Source organism: Leopardus geoffroyi, chromosome B3 (assembly GCF_018350155.1).
Source record: "Leopardus geoffroyi isolate Oge1 chromosome B3, O.geoffroyi_Oge1_pat1.0, whole genome shotgun sequence".
In the NCBI taxonomy this organism is placed as follows: domain Eukaryota; kingdom Metazoa; phylum Chordata; class Mammalia; order Carnivora; family Felidae; genus Leopardus; species Leopardus geoffroyi.
In genome coordinates this window covers 145,374,174-145,389,647 of record NC_059337.1, presented here as the reverse complement: position 1 = coordinate 145,389,647, position 15,474 = coordinate 145,374,174, and the positions used below count along the sequence as shown (strand labels likewise).

The following is a 15,474-nucleotide window of genomic DNA, read 5'->3' as shown; positions in this document are numbered from 1 at the left end:
CTGTGTCCTGGGCTGGGCAGTCTTTCCTGCCCCAGGGGCAGGGGCAGCTGGCCAATCCAGACCCTGGGGCCCAGGACAAGCAGGCTGGGTGGACAGCAGTGGAGTAGAAGCAGCTCCACCTGCCTTAGTGGCCAGGCTTGAGCTGAGCGGCCCACCCAGGCCATGTGCTGGCAGGGGAGGGTTTCCAGGAGCCTGTGCTGGGGGAAGAGGCACAGGCACGGAAGCCAGGTGAGTGAAAGCTGGAGTGGGATGGGCAGAGTAGGGGGCAGGCCTCCTGGGGCACAAGGTTGGCAGGGAGAGGATCTCTGAACCCACCCTTTATTTAGGTCAGGGGCTGGCACTTGGTTCCCTCCTCGGCCGACCGGTGTGGGGCACACATCAGGTAGGGCTCACCTTTTCTCACCTTCAGTGTCCTCCTCTGGTCAGTGGGCACTGGGCCGGGGCAGACAGTACACTGTAGACTGTGGAGTCTGGTAATTTGGGAGAAAGGGCTGTGAGGAGCACAGGAAGAACGTCCTCTGGAAAGGCCTCAGGCTGCGTGTGCCCATGCTGGGGGGCCCTTGTCCAGAAGGCCCTCCTGCTTGCACAGGCTCAGGGATGGGCCACTGTCCCCACTCCACCCTGAGGTGCGTACAGGCACCTGGGGGCCTAGTCAGGCAGGCACATGGCTTCCTGATCGTCTCCACACTGTCTGGACCGTTAAGAGTGGGGCAGTCCCTTAACTATCAGTGGTTCCATAAGACAAGCTGCAACCTCCAATCACCTCTCAACGGGACACCCAGGGAGGCCCCAGACTTCTTCCAGGCAGTAAAAGCTGCTCCCGGGAGCCCCAAGGGCCCCTACCGTTCTCCCCTGTGCTGCGGCACCCGGTGCTGGGCCCTCTCAGGGGGCTGGGCAAGCAGGCGAGCCGCTCCCCACGGCCCTCTGGGCGGAGCCTCGCCACGGGCCCAGAGCTACACGTGCTTCTATGGGCCACTTGTTTTTCTACCTGTAATATTCTCTTTGCTCACTTTTATTCTCATTTATTTTATCCTGCTCTATTGAACACACTTTTTAGCTGAGTCCATTCTTTTTGGGACAAGGCAGGGCTTACTATGCTCTCCCCTCAGTGGGGGTACCTCTGCTTCCCAGTCCATGGGCCACACTCCCTACAACCTCCTCCCTTTCCTCTGCATTCATAAGACTCTTACACAGGGTGAATTTAACTTTCCTCGAAGTCACAGTCAACATGGGGAGTCTAAGAAACACCCTACCACACAACACAGACGAACGCACTTTTATTCATTCACTGTCTTGGATCAGCAGCAGCACTAGAAGCATCCGTTCCTGCACCTTGGCCATGGCCCAGCTAGGACATGACCCCCTGGCAGGGTTTCTCAATGGCACCCACTCGCGTCAGGCAGGATGACTCCGGGCAGGGGCTTCCCCTGAGCACTGCAGCTCAGCCTCCAACCTCTAGATGCCAGCAGTTGTTATCCACCCACCCTGTAACAACAGAAATTATCGGCAGACGTGGCCAAAAGTCCCCTGAGGGCCCAAATTCACGCCTGTCTCTTTGAATAGGGTTTACACTTTTTTTTCCCCTTTTTTTTCAAGTAAGCTCGGGGCTTCTGGGTGGCTCAGTCGGTTAAGCATCCGACTTCAGCTCAGGTCACGATCTCACGGTCCATGGGTTCGAGCCCCGCGTCGGGCTCTGGGCTGATGGCTCAGAGCCTGGAGCCTGCTTCGGATTCTGTGTCTCCCTCTCTCTCTGACCCTCCCCCGTTCATGCTCTGTCTCTGTCTCAAAAATAAACATTAAAAAATAAAAATAAAAAAAAATAAAGTAAGCTCTATGCCCAATGTGAGGCTCAAACTCACAACCCCAAGAACAAGAGTCACATGCTCTACAGACTGAGCCAGCCAGGTGCCCCATGCTCCAACTGCCTCTCTGAGAACCACTGCCCTACAGAAATAATGAAAAAGTGCAATCACTCCAGAACAGGGAGGAACTGATGGGTCAGGACTGCCAACAAGAAAGGCTGGTTAAAAATCCAGGCCACCTCCCTCAATGAGGCACCATGCAGGCATCCCAACAGCATGAAGAACTCAGTGAGATGGCAGCATGCTTAAAAAAATGGAAGTAAAAGCAAGTTATAAAACAGCTTGTACTGTGGATCCCGGAGCATGTATGGAAAAATCCCAAAGAACAGTAGTTAACTGTGGGTGGTGGGGTAACAGGTGATTTCCTTCTTTATACTTTGTTTTCCAAATTTTCTACAGTGAACATGTATTACTTATATAAGCTGAAACAAATTCTTTTTTTAAGTGGTGTTTAAAAAGATGCTCTAATGTGTCACAGTTCGTGGGAGCCCACTGAGGCAGGACTTCACTGTCACCACCCCTCATTTAGTCTGTGTGAACGGATCACTGCCCCTCCGTCCCCAGCATGGGGCAGGGAGGGAACCGGATGCTAGGAGAGGAGGGAAGACTGGCTCAGGGTCACCAGTTTGAGACCACCCGGTTCGAAGTGCTGGGCTCTTTTCACTGCTCTTTAACTTTCCAGAACATCCAGACCTCCAGCGTGCAGCCCCTGCTGCTCTTAGCAGTCGCTGCATAGGCGGCAGTTGCCTGGAAGGTGCCTCATCCTGCATTTCTATTTGGAGCTGCCTGATGCCTACAGTAAGGGCTCCCGAAGCACCCTTGGGGCTGCACCCTGCACCCACACGGTCTGAACTAATTTCCTTTTCTTTTCTTTTTTTTATTTTTTTTTTCAACGTTTATTCATTTTTGGGACAGAGAGAGACAGAGCATGAACGGGGGAGGGGCAGAGAGAGAGGGAGACACAGAATCGGAAACAGGCTCCAGGCTCTGAGCCATCAGCCCAGAGCCTGACGCGGGGCTCGATCTCACGAACCGTGAGATCGTGACCTGGCTGAAGTCGGACGCCTAACCGACTACGCCACCCAGGCGCCCCCTAATTTCCTTTTCTATAGGTGACAAAAGGAAGCAATTTTTGATTGGCAAGAGTTGTCTTTCTGGCTGAGAGGTTTCCATGGAGCAGGGGTGGGGCGGGGGGAGCAATTCAGTTTGGAGCTGTGAATTTCACATGTGGATTGGATGACAAAAACCTTGGTTCCCAAGGCTGGCTAGAGCCTTTTTTTTTTTTTTTTTGAATGTTTATTTATTTTTGAGAGAGAGAGACAGAGTGAGAGCAGGGAAGGGGCAGACAGAGAGGGAGACAGAATCAGAAGCAAGCTCCAGGCTCTGAGCTGTCAGCACAGAGCCCGACGTGGGGCTCGAACTCACAAACCACGAGATCATGACCTGAGCCGAAGTCTGACGCTTAACCAACTGAGGGCGCCCCAAGGCTAGAGACTTTCTGTAGGGATCCGTGCACAGTGTTTGGACTCTTCCCCACTCCCCCCCCCCCCCATCAAACCTGTCTTTGTGGAGCTCGTTCTGCTTTACTGAAGACACAGAGAAGCAAAGACCATGTTCCTGGTTTTAGAAGTCCTGACTTTCATATCCTTCTCCGAGTTGGGGCTTATAAAATCTAACGGTCAATTAAACAATGACCCTTAAGACCCAGAAGAGCTAGAAGTATTTGTAGCGCTTCCCACTGCTGATGAATCTGTGTGGAATTGGCCGCTTGTCTCCTAGCAGCCATTTTTCCCTTCCGCTTTGGTAACAAAACCCTGGTTTTGAGGCTGGCATGCGGCCGTCAGGCTAGAGAAGCACATTCTCAAGATGCCCCGGAGGCAGCTGTAACCACGGGCATGAAATGCTCCAGCAGCCATCCTGGGATGGGAGACAAGCGCCACCTGAGCCCAGCAAACGGAACGCCCGCATGTGCGTGACCCGGTGTACACACGTGAGGCGGCCAGCACCGCTCCTCAGGTGGCAGTGGGGGCTGGGGCTGGGACGCTGCTCTGCCGCTCACGAACCCTACTGCGAGGTGGGGCCTGGCTTGGTGCTTGCTGCCGTGGCAGGGCTCACAGGTCAATTTGTCCAAAACTGTCATTGGAACTAGATCCAGTGGCTCCAGAAACACAGGCTGGCTTTGCCCGCATCCACCCCCCATGCTGATGTGCATGCGGGCTGCAGATGGCACATGTGAGACCAGGGACACACAGCAGAGGTGCCAACCCCTCCAGACCTGGTCTAGCCTGGAGCCCCCTGCTGCACGCCTGTGTCCTGGTTTTGGTCCCACCTCCCCGCCTGCCCTAGCCCTCCTTTCCAGAACGACCTCAGTCCCCTCTATCATTCTCCTCGGGCTTCACCCTTTAGGCATGCCCCCTGGCCCCGTCACATACTTGCTTCACTGAGAGTGTCCTCTCTGAGAACACGGACAGTGGGGTCAGGCTTTGGGTCTCCCCCCACCCACCCCACCCCCACCCCAAACGGACTGCTCCCATTACTGGTGAAGGTGGACTGCGTTAACATGCCTGGGCTACTCTGGAAAAATACAACCTAGCAACAAAAGACAACTTCCGTTAAATTTTCACTGAAGTGAAAAGTCTAGTTTTGTCTATACTTTTGACCCATCAACTGACCAACATATCACTACTTGCAAGAACTGATAAAGATGACGCGTCATCACCCGCACTTGACACTGGCGGCTCTGCTCGACGGGACCCACGTGTGCTGGCGCCCGCTGCAGCCGAAGCCACAGCAGTGGTGCCAGGCTGGGAAAGGAGAGGCTCTGGGCACAGGGAGGCCACAGGCCAGGCCTCCTCCTTCTCCCCAGAGACCAGAAAGGAGGGTCAAGGTGTTTATTGCTTTCCTCTATTCCAGGACTTTCCTCTTCTGGCCTGGCTCCGGTGTTTTGGTCCAACTTATTAATGATATGACACTAGGAAATGGAGCCCAACAAAACGTGCCCTACGCATTTATGACGTCAGGACAAAGAGGCATATGGCACTGCCTTTCTGGGTGACAGGACTCCCACTACACACGGGCTGAGCTGATACCTGATGAGCCAACAGGATTCTCCAGAGTTCAGAAGAATGCGGGGAGAGGGCCCCAGGGCACCGGGGCTGAGAGGGCGGGAACTGCAAAGATTGGAGGCAGCAGGTGACCAACGAGGCAGGTGCTGCAGGGCAAGTAGAAGCTGGTCACAGGACACAAACAGAGGAGGGACCGGCCTGAGCAGTGCCCCAGGGCGCACAGAGCAGCTCCTGGTGTCAGATCAGGAAGCAGCTCTCAGGGGCCCATCTACCAGTCTACCAAAGGATTTCGGGTTCCTTATTAATGAACATGACTGCCTAGGCTCCTACTTCCCAGCTTATTTCCATGCAAAACATGTCTGATTTGAGAATGTATTCACACCTACCCACGCCTGCTGGCAGCTCCCTTTCGAGAGTGAGGGAGAGGCAAGTCCATGCAGACCTCACTCCGGAAGGAGCTGGCATACCAGGTGCCCCATACTGGCCGGGATGCTTCCTCTCTGGTCCCTAGAACCTGGCTTCCTAGTGCCGTGAGGTCTATTTTTGGTGACAGAACTCTACCCAAAGCCTGCCACACCACTTCCTAAGAAAGTACTGAAGTCCTCTAAACAGAACAGAGGTGCATTGTTGGAGACATATTTTATCGGGATGGTGACAAGACAGAGTCTGTCCAGCAGCGCACCGGCCCTGTCACTGCCCCCACACACGCCCCAAGTCCGAAGCAGGAGGAGCCTTTCCATGCCTTCCTTTGCAAACACCACAGCTTCCTCTTCCGCTGAGCAGAACAGGGGTGCTTCAGGCTGTACCTGTAACCTCTGCTGCCTCCCACTCAGACTGGGCTTCCTGCCTGGGTTTCCACCATGCAGCCCTGGCCATCCCAGACTTCCAGACTGTGTCTGTGCCCCTCTCCCTGGAGACTTTAGAGGACTTGGGTTTTACCCTGGTTATTTTTGGATCCACAGAGCTCAGCACAGGGCCCTCTAGAGTAGCTGCCTCACTCTAAACCCTCCAAAAAATGCATGTCGATGAATCAACATAGGAACAAACAACCACGAAAAATCTTCACATCTTCTTGTCCCGAAACACCCGAAAAGAACTGGGGCAGTTTAACTGAGAGAAGCAAAATTTGAGAAGGAAACACAATTTCTATCTTCAAATACTTGAACCCTGACCAGTTAAAGTTCCCAAGAGTAGGAAGCCACCAGGTGGTGCAAGAAGCTGATGAGCATCAGGAAAATGCAGAACCAGACAGAGCTCTCCCCCCAGTTCCCTGGAGAGAGGGAGGGAGGGAGGGAGGGAGGGAGAGAGAGAGAGAGAAAGGGAGAGGGAGAGGGAGAGGGAGAGGGAGAGGGAGAGGGAGAGGGAGAGGGAGAGGGAGAGGGAGAGGGAGAGGGTGTGTGTGTGCGTGCACACATGCGCGTGCCCTGGCACTGAAGGTGCCCCAGCAGAAGCTGGTAGAGGGAGAGGGAGAGAGAGAGTGTGTGTGTGTGTGCGCGTGCGCACATGCACGCGCGTGCCCTGGCACTGAAGGTGCCCCAGCAGAAGCTGGAGAAGTTCCTGATGAGCAATTGCATTGCAGATCTCCCTCCTGCTTGAGGGAGGAGTTCTAAAATTCTGGCTTAAAATAACACTTAGAGGTGGGTTAAGTGGGTGGGAGGTAGAGAGCAGGAAATTGCAAAAGGAACAGGCTGGGGGAAGGGCTGCAGGATGAGCAGTTGTCCCCTTTCTCAGTGACGCCCCCCAGGAAGGCACCTTATCTGTCAACCCACATGGTAAGAAGATACTTCACCACAGCTGCAAACCATAGGCGTGAATATCTAGGGAACTGGAAAAAGACGTGAGACCCTCAGAATCTGTAACCAATCAGCCCCACCACAGGAACAAGACAAACCAAGCAATCAAACCAAAGCCAAAAGCAGCAAAAGTGCTTCCTGTGGCCCCAGCCTCTCCAGGCTTCCCTGAGAGATCTGGGTCATCTCAGCAAGCTGCGCTCTAGCCTCGCCCCAAGGTGACCCCCAAGGACCAGCCTCCCTATCTTGGGCACGAGGTGTGCAAGCTCTGCGAGCCAGGACTTGTGCTCAGCAGGTCTCACCTTCGGCCTGGTGCCTGCAAGCAAGCACTCAGGGTGGAGAGCTGCTGTCAATACCCCAAAGCCTCCGTGACCTCCAGCTCACACACTGCGGCCAAGCCTCAGGTGGCTGTTCTCTTGAGGGACTGAAATCCAAGCACTACACTGCATGACTCTGGTGGGGGACACAGATTAAGGCTCAAAACCAAGCGTTTTAACCCCCGGTTTCATATCTGAAGGCAAACGTCATGTGACTCAGGACTTCCCCTGGACACCCACAGCAATCGCATGCTCTCGTCCCAGCCTGGACTGAATGACACAACAGGGCATCAGCTATACAGGTAGCTCAGTGAGAAGTACATTTCCAGCCCACCTCTGAGCCTTGTCTGTAAAACAGGAAGGGCTCAGCTCAGAGCGCTGCTGGAGACCGAGGAAAATGGACCACAAATCCAAACACAGCTTCCTATGGCTGTGCCTGCCTCATCCTTGGGCCTTGGGCTATAGGGGAACCTCAGTAAGAGTTCTGACTGAAGCCATTAAAGCAGCCTGTGCCTTCCAGATAGTTCTTGCCCATACTACTACTACTTACTCCTCCATCATCCTCATCATCATTTTTTAAAAAATTTCTTAACGTTTATTATATTATTGAGAGAGAGAGAGAGACAGAGAGAGAGAGAGACAGAGCATGAGCAGAGGAGGGACAGAGAGAGGGGGAGACACAGAATCCAAAGCAGGCTCCAGTTCCTGAGCTGTCAGCACAGAGCCCGACATGGGGCTCAAACCCACAAACCGGGAGATCATGACCTGAGCTGAAGTCAGATGCTTCACCGACTGAGCCATCCAGGCGCCCCATCGTCATCATCATTTTAAATGAATACTTACTTTGTAAGTAAGTACCCGGCACTATTCTAGGTACCTAAGATAGAGAAGAAAAAGCCCTTCCCCGTGCGGCTTTCGTTCTAAGTATGGGTGGGGAGGGTAGATACAGAGACAAATACATTTGTCCACGATGCTGACTCTTAGCATGACAGGCAGCAGCAGAGAGTGGGAGGGCAGAGCTGGGCAAGCAGTCCAGGAGAGAGGGTGTCATTTTATTTTTTATTTGTTTAAAAAAAGAAGGCTCCATGCCCAACGTGAGGCTTGAACTCATGACCCGGGGATTAAGAGTCCCGTGCTCTGCCGACTCTGGGCCCCTAAGCCAATGAGATCTTAAATGTAATGGCAACGGTAGGCCTGTTGGAGGAGAAGTGACCAGCAATCCGAGGAGGGGAGGGTACCATCGGCCGCCCCCGCCTTCCACCAGACTCTCCCACCAGACTCACGCTCTTCCTGTCCCCTGGGGACACAGACCAAAACTTGGGGCGAAGAAGGTGGCAGTGCAGGCTGGTCAGCTTCCCCGACACCGCAAGCTCAGAGACCAGCACTCTACACTTTAGAAACTGGGCGAATTTTCTTATCGAGTCTCTGCTGGGAGGGCAGAGAGCATGCTGTTCACGGACTTCGGTGTCTTGGCTAAGCTGGGCGGAAGGGCGCCCAAGAAAACCCGCGTCTCCCTCGCCTGTGCCAGGCACCCTGCACTTGTCACCTGGTAGACTCTGCCAAGAATGCAGAGTGAGGCACCATCACCACCGTGCTGCCTTTATAGAGGAGGCGACCTGAGGTCACGAGCCTGGAAACCAGGCTGCGGTGATCAGGACGCACCCCTCCCCCACTAAACCACACTGCCTCCAGCGGTCTTCACCATCTAGGCCCTGCTGCAGAAACCAGTGTGCGGACCTCAGCACCCCACACAGCCAGCGGCTCCCCTCCTGGTGGAGTGCTGTTCCTGTGACTCACACGGTCTTCCCTCCAATGTCCACCCTGCTGCCTTAGTGGGCTGGGCTCCTCCTTGAGTCTCAGACCCCCCACCCCCGCCTCAATCTCCACGCGCCCGAACGGCTCCTTCCCCGGGGGAGGGGCCGGGCCCAGACGTCCCGCTCAAGCTTGGACTCCTGAGGCACACGTGCCGCTTTGACGCTGATCGCGCCCAGTGGCCACCCTTGCGTGCCACACCGATGGCGAGCACTACCTCTGAGGGAGTGTCACCCCTGCCTAGGTTCTGTCTCTCAAAGTGGTAAACCAAAGACCCATTTGCAAAGCTGTTAAACTCTGTCCTCCCTGCTGACCGGAGAAGATGCCCAGGTTCTACTCTTGGGGACGGTCACATTTAGACTCCTGCGTGCAGTGTCGGGACACCTGCGAGGCACACCACCCTTCGCTCACCGTCGCTCCCTTCGAGAGCCACCACGCTCCCTGATGCAAAGTGCTTCCTGAGCTCTCTGAAGGGTCTCGTGGCAAATTGGCAAAAACAACCCCAAACCCCAAGCCCCCCAAAGAACAAAAAACTCCCACAAAAAGCAAAGTTTTCAGCAGACACACCTCCCTGCCCCAGGGCCTCGCCTGCTCCGTGGACACGGAGGTCACCGTGCGCCACTCACAGAGTAAGGGTATTCTAGGGACGGTCTCCACAGCGATAGTGACGTGTTCACAATGCACACACAGGGAGATCTTTCTTTTAAATATCATCCTTCTCTGGGCTTTTGGAGAAACACATGCTGTGAAAACGATCACGGTTGTGCTTCTCAAAGTTAGTCATGTTTCCTGCCAGCTTTCTTCACTCTCAGAGATGGACGGATGGCCCAAGAGCCAGGCATGTCATTAAGGAATGCTGTCCTGGTCCCTCAGATTTGCCTGATCTGGACGAGAGCTGGCGATACTGGAGTACTAGGGGAGGACAGCACTCTGGTCGTCAGGTAAATAGGAACAGCACCGCCCCCACAAGGTACCTTACCTCACCTCTGAAGGACTCCAGAGGAGCGGATGAGGAAAAAATGTGGCCTTGTCATTGCGTCTGAAGTGATTATGAAGTACTCTAGAATATTCCTTTTCAAAATTCACTGTATGCAGAATAAAAACATCGTATTATAAAAAAAGTACTCTCTAAAGGAAAGGCATGGGCCCCTTAATAATCGACTTGAATTCATGTTCCAACTGCAGTAAAGGTAACACTACCTATGTTGCCATTAAAATCAAACCGATGTCAATCAGTGATAGCGGCTTTTCAATATGAGCAGCTCAGGTGAATTCTGCGGGTGAACACCCGTCTCTCCTCAGACCAGTAACGTACTAATGCAGACACCACTTACGACAAACCAACAACTGAAAACAATATGAGCATCTACCTGTGTCTGCACATAGAGTGGCCATTTCATCAGACGTGGGGGAAGCTACCTGCTCTCAAAGGAGCCCAACTTCCAGTATTCAATTTGTCCTTGAGAACAAAACTGTGGAAAACTATCAGAACGTCTCCTAGGCGTAAAGGTCAGAAGGAACCACGCCGCAGCCACACCTTGGCTTGGCAGAGCTCTGCTTCACCTCTGCCAGCTTCCACAGGGTGGCCACGCAGAGGAGACCTCGCACCCTGATGCAGAAGAGAGCTGGTTCCAGAGAAGGAACAAAAATGCCTCAGGTGATAAGAGGAGGGAGAGGGGACTTGCTGGGTTGAATAAGGGAGGCTCGAAAGTTCTAGTAAGGGAAGTGTGAGCTCCACAGTCAGGTCAACCGCCACCCTGGCTGCCGGGGTCCCTCGCAACTCACTGCTTCCCTGCCGGCTCCGCCTCTTCTCCCAGGCCTCGCCCTTGTCTGGGAGCTTCTCTGCCAGCTCTGCCAGCTCAGAATAGGATCCACCCACCCACAGGCTGAGGGCTCCCAGGGCCTCTCCCGGGGTCTGTCCCGGGTGCCCACATGGTGTCTCGAAGGCATTCAAAACTGCGGGCATTCAAAACTGCTCTCCTGTTCTCCCTCCCGGCCACAGCAGTGGTGATTAACCACAGAATGGTTCATTCCAATGGACAGCAAACCCATCCTTCCTGTTCAGGCCAGAACTCATCCACATCCAATCAAGAGCAGATGGGTTGACTCTGTTTTCAGGACATAATCCAGAACTGACCACCGTCTCCCTAGGCCAGTTACCTCTTGCCTAACCATTGCCGACAGCCTCTGAACAGCTTTCCTGGCTTCGTCTTGCTCCCAGAGAGGCCAAGCCACACCCCCCAACCATCACCCCATGTAACGTGGCACCAACCAAACCTCAGGTCCCTAGCAATGCCTCAACCCGCCCTGCAATTTTTTTCCTGGCATTGACCACTTTGTTCCTACTTTACTTACTAATGTTTATTGACTGCCGTCCTATTAGGACATATGCTTCAAGAGGCTCTAGGGATCTTTGTTTTCTTCCCTGATGTGTCACAAACACCTAAAACAGTGCTCTGCCTGTGGTAGTAAATATCTGTGACCGAGTGACTGTCTAGACTTTCATACTTTGACCAACAAGAAAAAAACCCAGAACCCAAAACAGCACACCAATCGATGTGGCAGTTTCCCCATGAGATTCAAGTGTCACACTAACTGATGAATTCATTACTCCCTCTGTATAACCATGCAGGGTGCTGGAAAAAAGCTGTAGGATTGATTCATGTACTGAATCAAAAAACAAGAGAGGAGAATTACATACGTCGTGGAGAACCAACCCAGAACCGTCAAGACCTGGCGTCTCTCCACATGGGCGCGCGAGGCTCCTGATTCCCTTCCTCCTCAGGTCACCAGGAGGGCCGACTTCTCCCTTTATTTCCTTTGGAGAAAAAAGATGCTAGTAATCACAAAATGCTGGGATCCACGCTAAGGACAAAGTGGCCCCAGGCCTTCATACACTTTCCATTTGCTTTTGTTCAAGTTGGTGGCGGAGGCAAAAACATTTAGTCACTGCCTTAATTTGAGTCTTAAATACAGCATTAGGAGACAATGGAAGACTTTACTGAGAAAAAGTGAATTTTTAATTATCTTGTGAATCTACTTAGAAAAACACAAGCAATGTTCACAACTATAAATTTAAACCTTTTGCACTAAAAAAAAAAACACAAAACAACAAACACAAAACCACAGGCATGAACTGTAAACCTGTATTAATTATCAACTAGTCTTAAGGTTAAGGTTAATTCTTAGTAGTAATTCAGTATTTTCCTCCTTGGCAATTTTAATGTTTTAGCACCAAATGATCTCCCACAGAGGTACTCGTAACAACTCTGGCTGCCAGTGTAAGGAGATGCTTCCGTATGCACTACTTCACACGCACAGTCCACGCTCACACCACACAGACAGGAGGCCCGTGGCGATGATGTCACACGCTGACTTTCAGGGCAATGGAAATAAGACAGAGGGCACGCGTGTCACACATCTTTAATGTAGTGCATTCGTAGAAAAAAGGCCAGCTTCCGCTCCCAGGCGTGCTCTCGTCCTTATATTTTAATATCATGATTTAGAAGATGCAGACGTTATTACCTAAATATTACTCTATACATTTCCATCAGTGTTCAGGAAAACACTTTAAATTGCTACTTAATTTACACCGTAATTACTGGGTTACAGCTTTAGCTCGTTGGCAATTTTGGAAGCAATATTTTTGAAAGCTATGGATGTCCCTGATATCCGCTTAAACCGGACCCCGTTCAGAGACAGTCTTGGCAGCTTGCACACCTCCATCTCCCACTGCACGAGGTTCTCCGCGTGCCCATCACCGTGGACACAGAAGAGTAGGAAGCGTTCTCTCTGCTCATAGTCGCAGTTATTGGCATCCAGCACTTTGCGGATCTCCCGCATCATGTCACTGGGGTCCATGGAACTAGTGGTTTTCATGCTCCAGGTAAAGCGCAGGGAGCGAGGTTTTGCTTCTTTGTTTTCCTCCTTTTGCTCAGCAGATACGTTGCGACTGAAATGCACAGTAGCAGGTTTATTTTTAATTGCACAGAAAAACCAACCTTTTCTGTTACAGCTAGCTCATAATCAACATCTTCGATGTAGCATGGCTGACCTCCACATTTTTCTTGCACAGACTCACATCTGATTATCTGTTCCTTTACGGAGAAGTATTCATCTACCACCCACCCCCGGACTCCCTTCCAAATCATAACCCATACAGGCAAAATTCTACCTGGCTGGAAAATCTTCATCAGCCATCTATATTGAATAAAATTAAGAAGAGAATTTGTGAAACAGAATCCTTGGAGATCAGCAAATTACATGGCGGAGCACCTCTCCAAAAGCCCAGCTCTCCCCTCCAGGCTGACTGCAGGCGGCAAGGAGCCGAAAGGGCCCCCCAGAGGCCCAGGACGGGTCGGCAGGCCAGTAGTACCACTTTTCTTTTAATTCAGCTCATCATGACCTTTCGCTGGAGATGGTACTCAGGATAGCCAGTGACTCCACATGGTTCAAAATCACTTTCCTTGCAAATGGCCCCCCCCCATGCTGAGTACACAGCTGGGTGCGGGGTGGGCTGTTCTCAGTTCCCTCCGCCCACCTGAATATTTTTCCATTTTGTTAAAATTCTGATGTCACAGTTAAAAATAATTCTTAGATGACATTATCTTACTACTGAAACAGGAAAATGAAACGTTAAAGCTTATCTGCTGCTGAGCACTGAAACCACCGGTGTGAATGCAAGCTGTATTGATGCACAGAGTGTAAGCTGTGGTCCCAACATCTAAGAGGTGATGTCATAGCGGGGTCCCGGGCACAATTCTCTTGGGAACCCCAAGACCAGGTGTCTACTATCCTGCCGTTCCCCAGCATTTAATCATTGCCACAAACCCGTTATTTACACTCTCACGTGTACATCTGAATGTTTCAATTAGGAAGGTGAACACCTAACACTCTTGTGTATTAGAAACACCCTGCACGTGCATGATAAATACACTTAACCCAATGGCAAAATCGGCAAATTCATCAAAGCTGAGGGTTTGGGGCTATAGGTTTTACTTTAGATAGAGCTGCCAGCCTGCTGGTAAAATATTCAATTTGGTTCACACCCACTAAAGTTGATCAGGAGCTTCCTGTGTATAAAATGCTGTTTTAGGTACTAAATAGGTTACAAAAATGAGCAAAAGCTCTCAAGCTGCGTTGGGGTTGAGGGAGGGAAGACTGCAACTTAAGGAAACAGCACTAGCACAGGAAAGGTATGAGCACACCATGAGGGGGCGGGGGCAGAAAAGACAGGTAGGGCCCTCTAAAGGGAGGAGGGTGGGGAAATGAGGAAATGGGTTCCAGGAGGGAGGGGCATCTGGGAAGAGCTACCAAGAGCCCATAGAATTCCAATACAACGGGGGTGGGAAAGGAGAGATCGTGTGCTGAGCAGAGGGAGTATCATAAGCAAAGGCAAGGAGGTGTGGAAAGCACAGAATGTGTTTAGGGTATAATCAAGTGTGCAGATGGACTGGAACTGGGGGCACAGCATCACCCCCACAACAGCCGCTGAGTACTTGCGGGAAGCAAATAGGACAGCTGGAGCCTGCTTGAGGCTGGGATGGGCAGGCCTGGGGTGGGAGTGCTGCCAGGCCGTCATCCAGGCACTCTGCCTCAACTGCGGTGGGGAGGGTGGGGGACGCCAGGGTGGCTGAGGCCACCCAGGGTAGGTCAGGTAATGGGGCCCCTGCAACTTTTCATTCAGAAAAATCACATGATCAGAGCTGGGCTTCAGAAAGAGCAGAAAGAGAGCAAATGGGTTAACGGGGACCCAAAACAGCATGGTGGCGACTGGTATGGAATGAGCCCGAGTAGAAAAGACCCAGAACCATGGCAGCCTACCTGGGCCTATCTGGCGAACTCCCCCACCCCCGGACTTGTGTAATGAAATACAAAATGATCTACAAAATGTAAAAGCAAAACATCTGACTACATAATTGTTCTTCAAAAAAACCATCTAATTTAAAATATGAAAATTCAACTCCATATTCTGCTTTCATTCCTTGAGAGCAGGATGGTGCAGGAGTCATGGACACAGCAAGAGTGCTCCTACTGACTCCCAGAGCTCACTTCAGGCCATCAGCCCCCAGGCAGGAGGGCGGCATATTTTAGCACCCAAATGCCCGGTGGAAGCCCAGTGGAAAGGCTGGACCTGGAAGGCTTTCACCAGTGGGCAGCCATGGCGCTCTGGCGCCCTCAAGTGGCCACTAAGAGGTGGCAGCAGCGACAGGCTCCTGCTTCACAAACCACACAACGGGACTCTGCCAAGCAATCCCTACATTGAGAGCAGGGATCTGATGCGGGATAGTCAGAAAAAGGCATGGTCTCTGCCACAGACACGAGGTAAATACCTATAAAATATTTTAAGTAAAAATCATTCCCCTCACCTTGAGCCCTCATATCTCCCGTTCCTCTCATATTCAGTTGGAAGCCTCAACGAACAGAATGCAGAAGCACAGAGAAATGGGAAAGAGAAAAGAAATCTTACAGACCGATACACGACCACCCACATACAAACACAGACGTCATAATATGAACAAATCCAAAGCACTTGGGGTCACCAGCCAACTCTTGTTCAGCTCGTAGTCTCCCAGGGGTGACCGGCCCAGGCCGCTGTTCTCTGTGCGAGCTGGCAGGCAGGCTGGGA

The 15,474-nt window shown here is 52.1% G+C and overlaps 1 protein-coding gene and 1 long non-coding RNA gene across 10 annotated transcripts in view; both read right to left on the bottom strand.

The window, feature by feature from the left end:
• Positions 1-1,260: 1,260 nt before the first annotated feature.
• Positions 1,261-10,245, bottom strand: LOC123582121. Its single transcript, XR_006704214.1, has 2 exons — positions 9,826-10,245; positions 1,261-1,485 (listed from the first exon to the last, which is right to left on the bottom strand). It is a non-coding gene; the product is annotated as an uncharacterized LOC123582121 (long non-coding RNA).
• Positions 10,246-12,253: 2,008 nt separating this feature from the next.
• The window catches only part of MARK3 (microtubule affinity regulating kinase 3), a 113,891-nt gene continuing 110,670 nt past the window's right edge, over positions 12,254-15,474 (bottom strand). For 6 of the 9 annotated variants that reach the window (XM_045448350.1, XM_045448351.1, XM_045448353.1 and 3 more), the window contains 2 exons: positions 15,215-15,259; positions 12,254-12,798 (listed from right to left, as the gene is read on the bottom strand). In XM_045448350.1, the coding sequence (XP_045304306.1) occupies positions 12,453-12,798; positions 15,215-15,259 (391 nt within the window). In that variant the 3' untranslated portion in view covers positions 12,254-12,452. The remainder of the gene's footprint in view (positions 12,799-15,214; positions 15,260-15,474) is intronic. The other 3 variants (XM_045448352.1, XM_045448355.1, XM_045448356.1) reach the window with 1 other exon arrangement.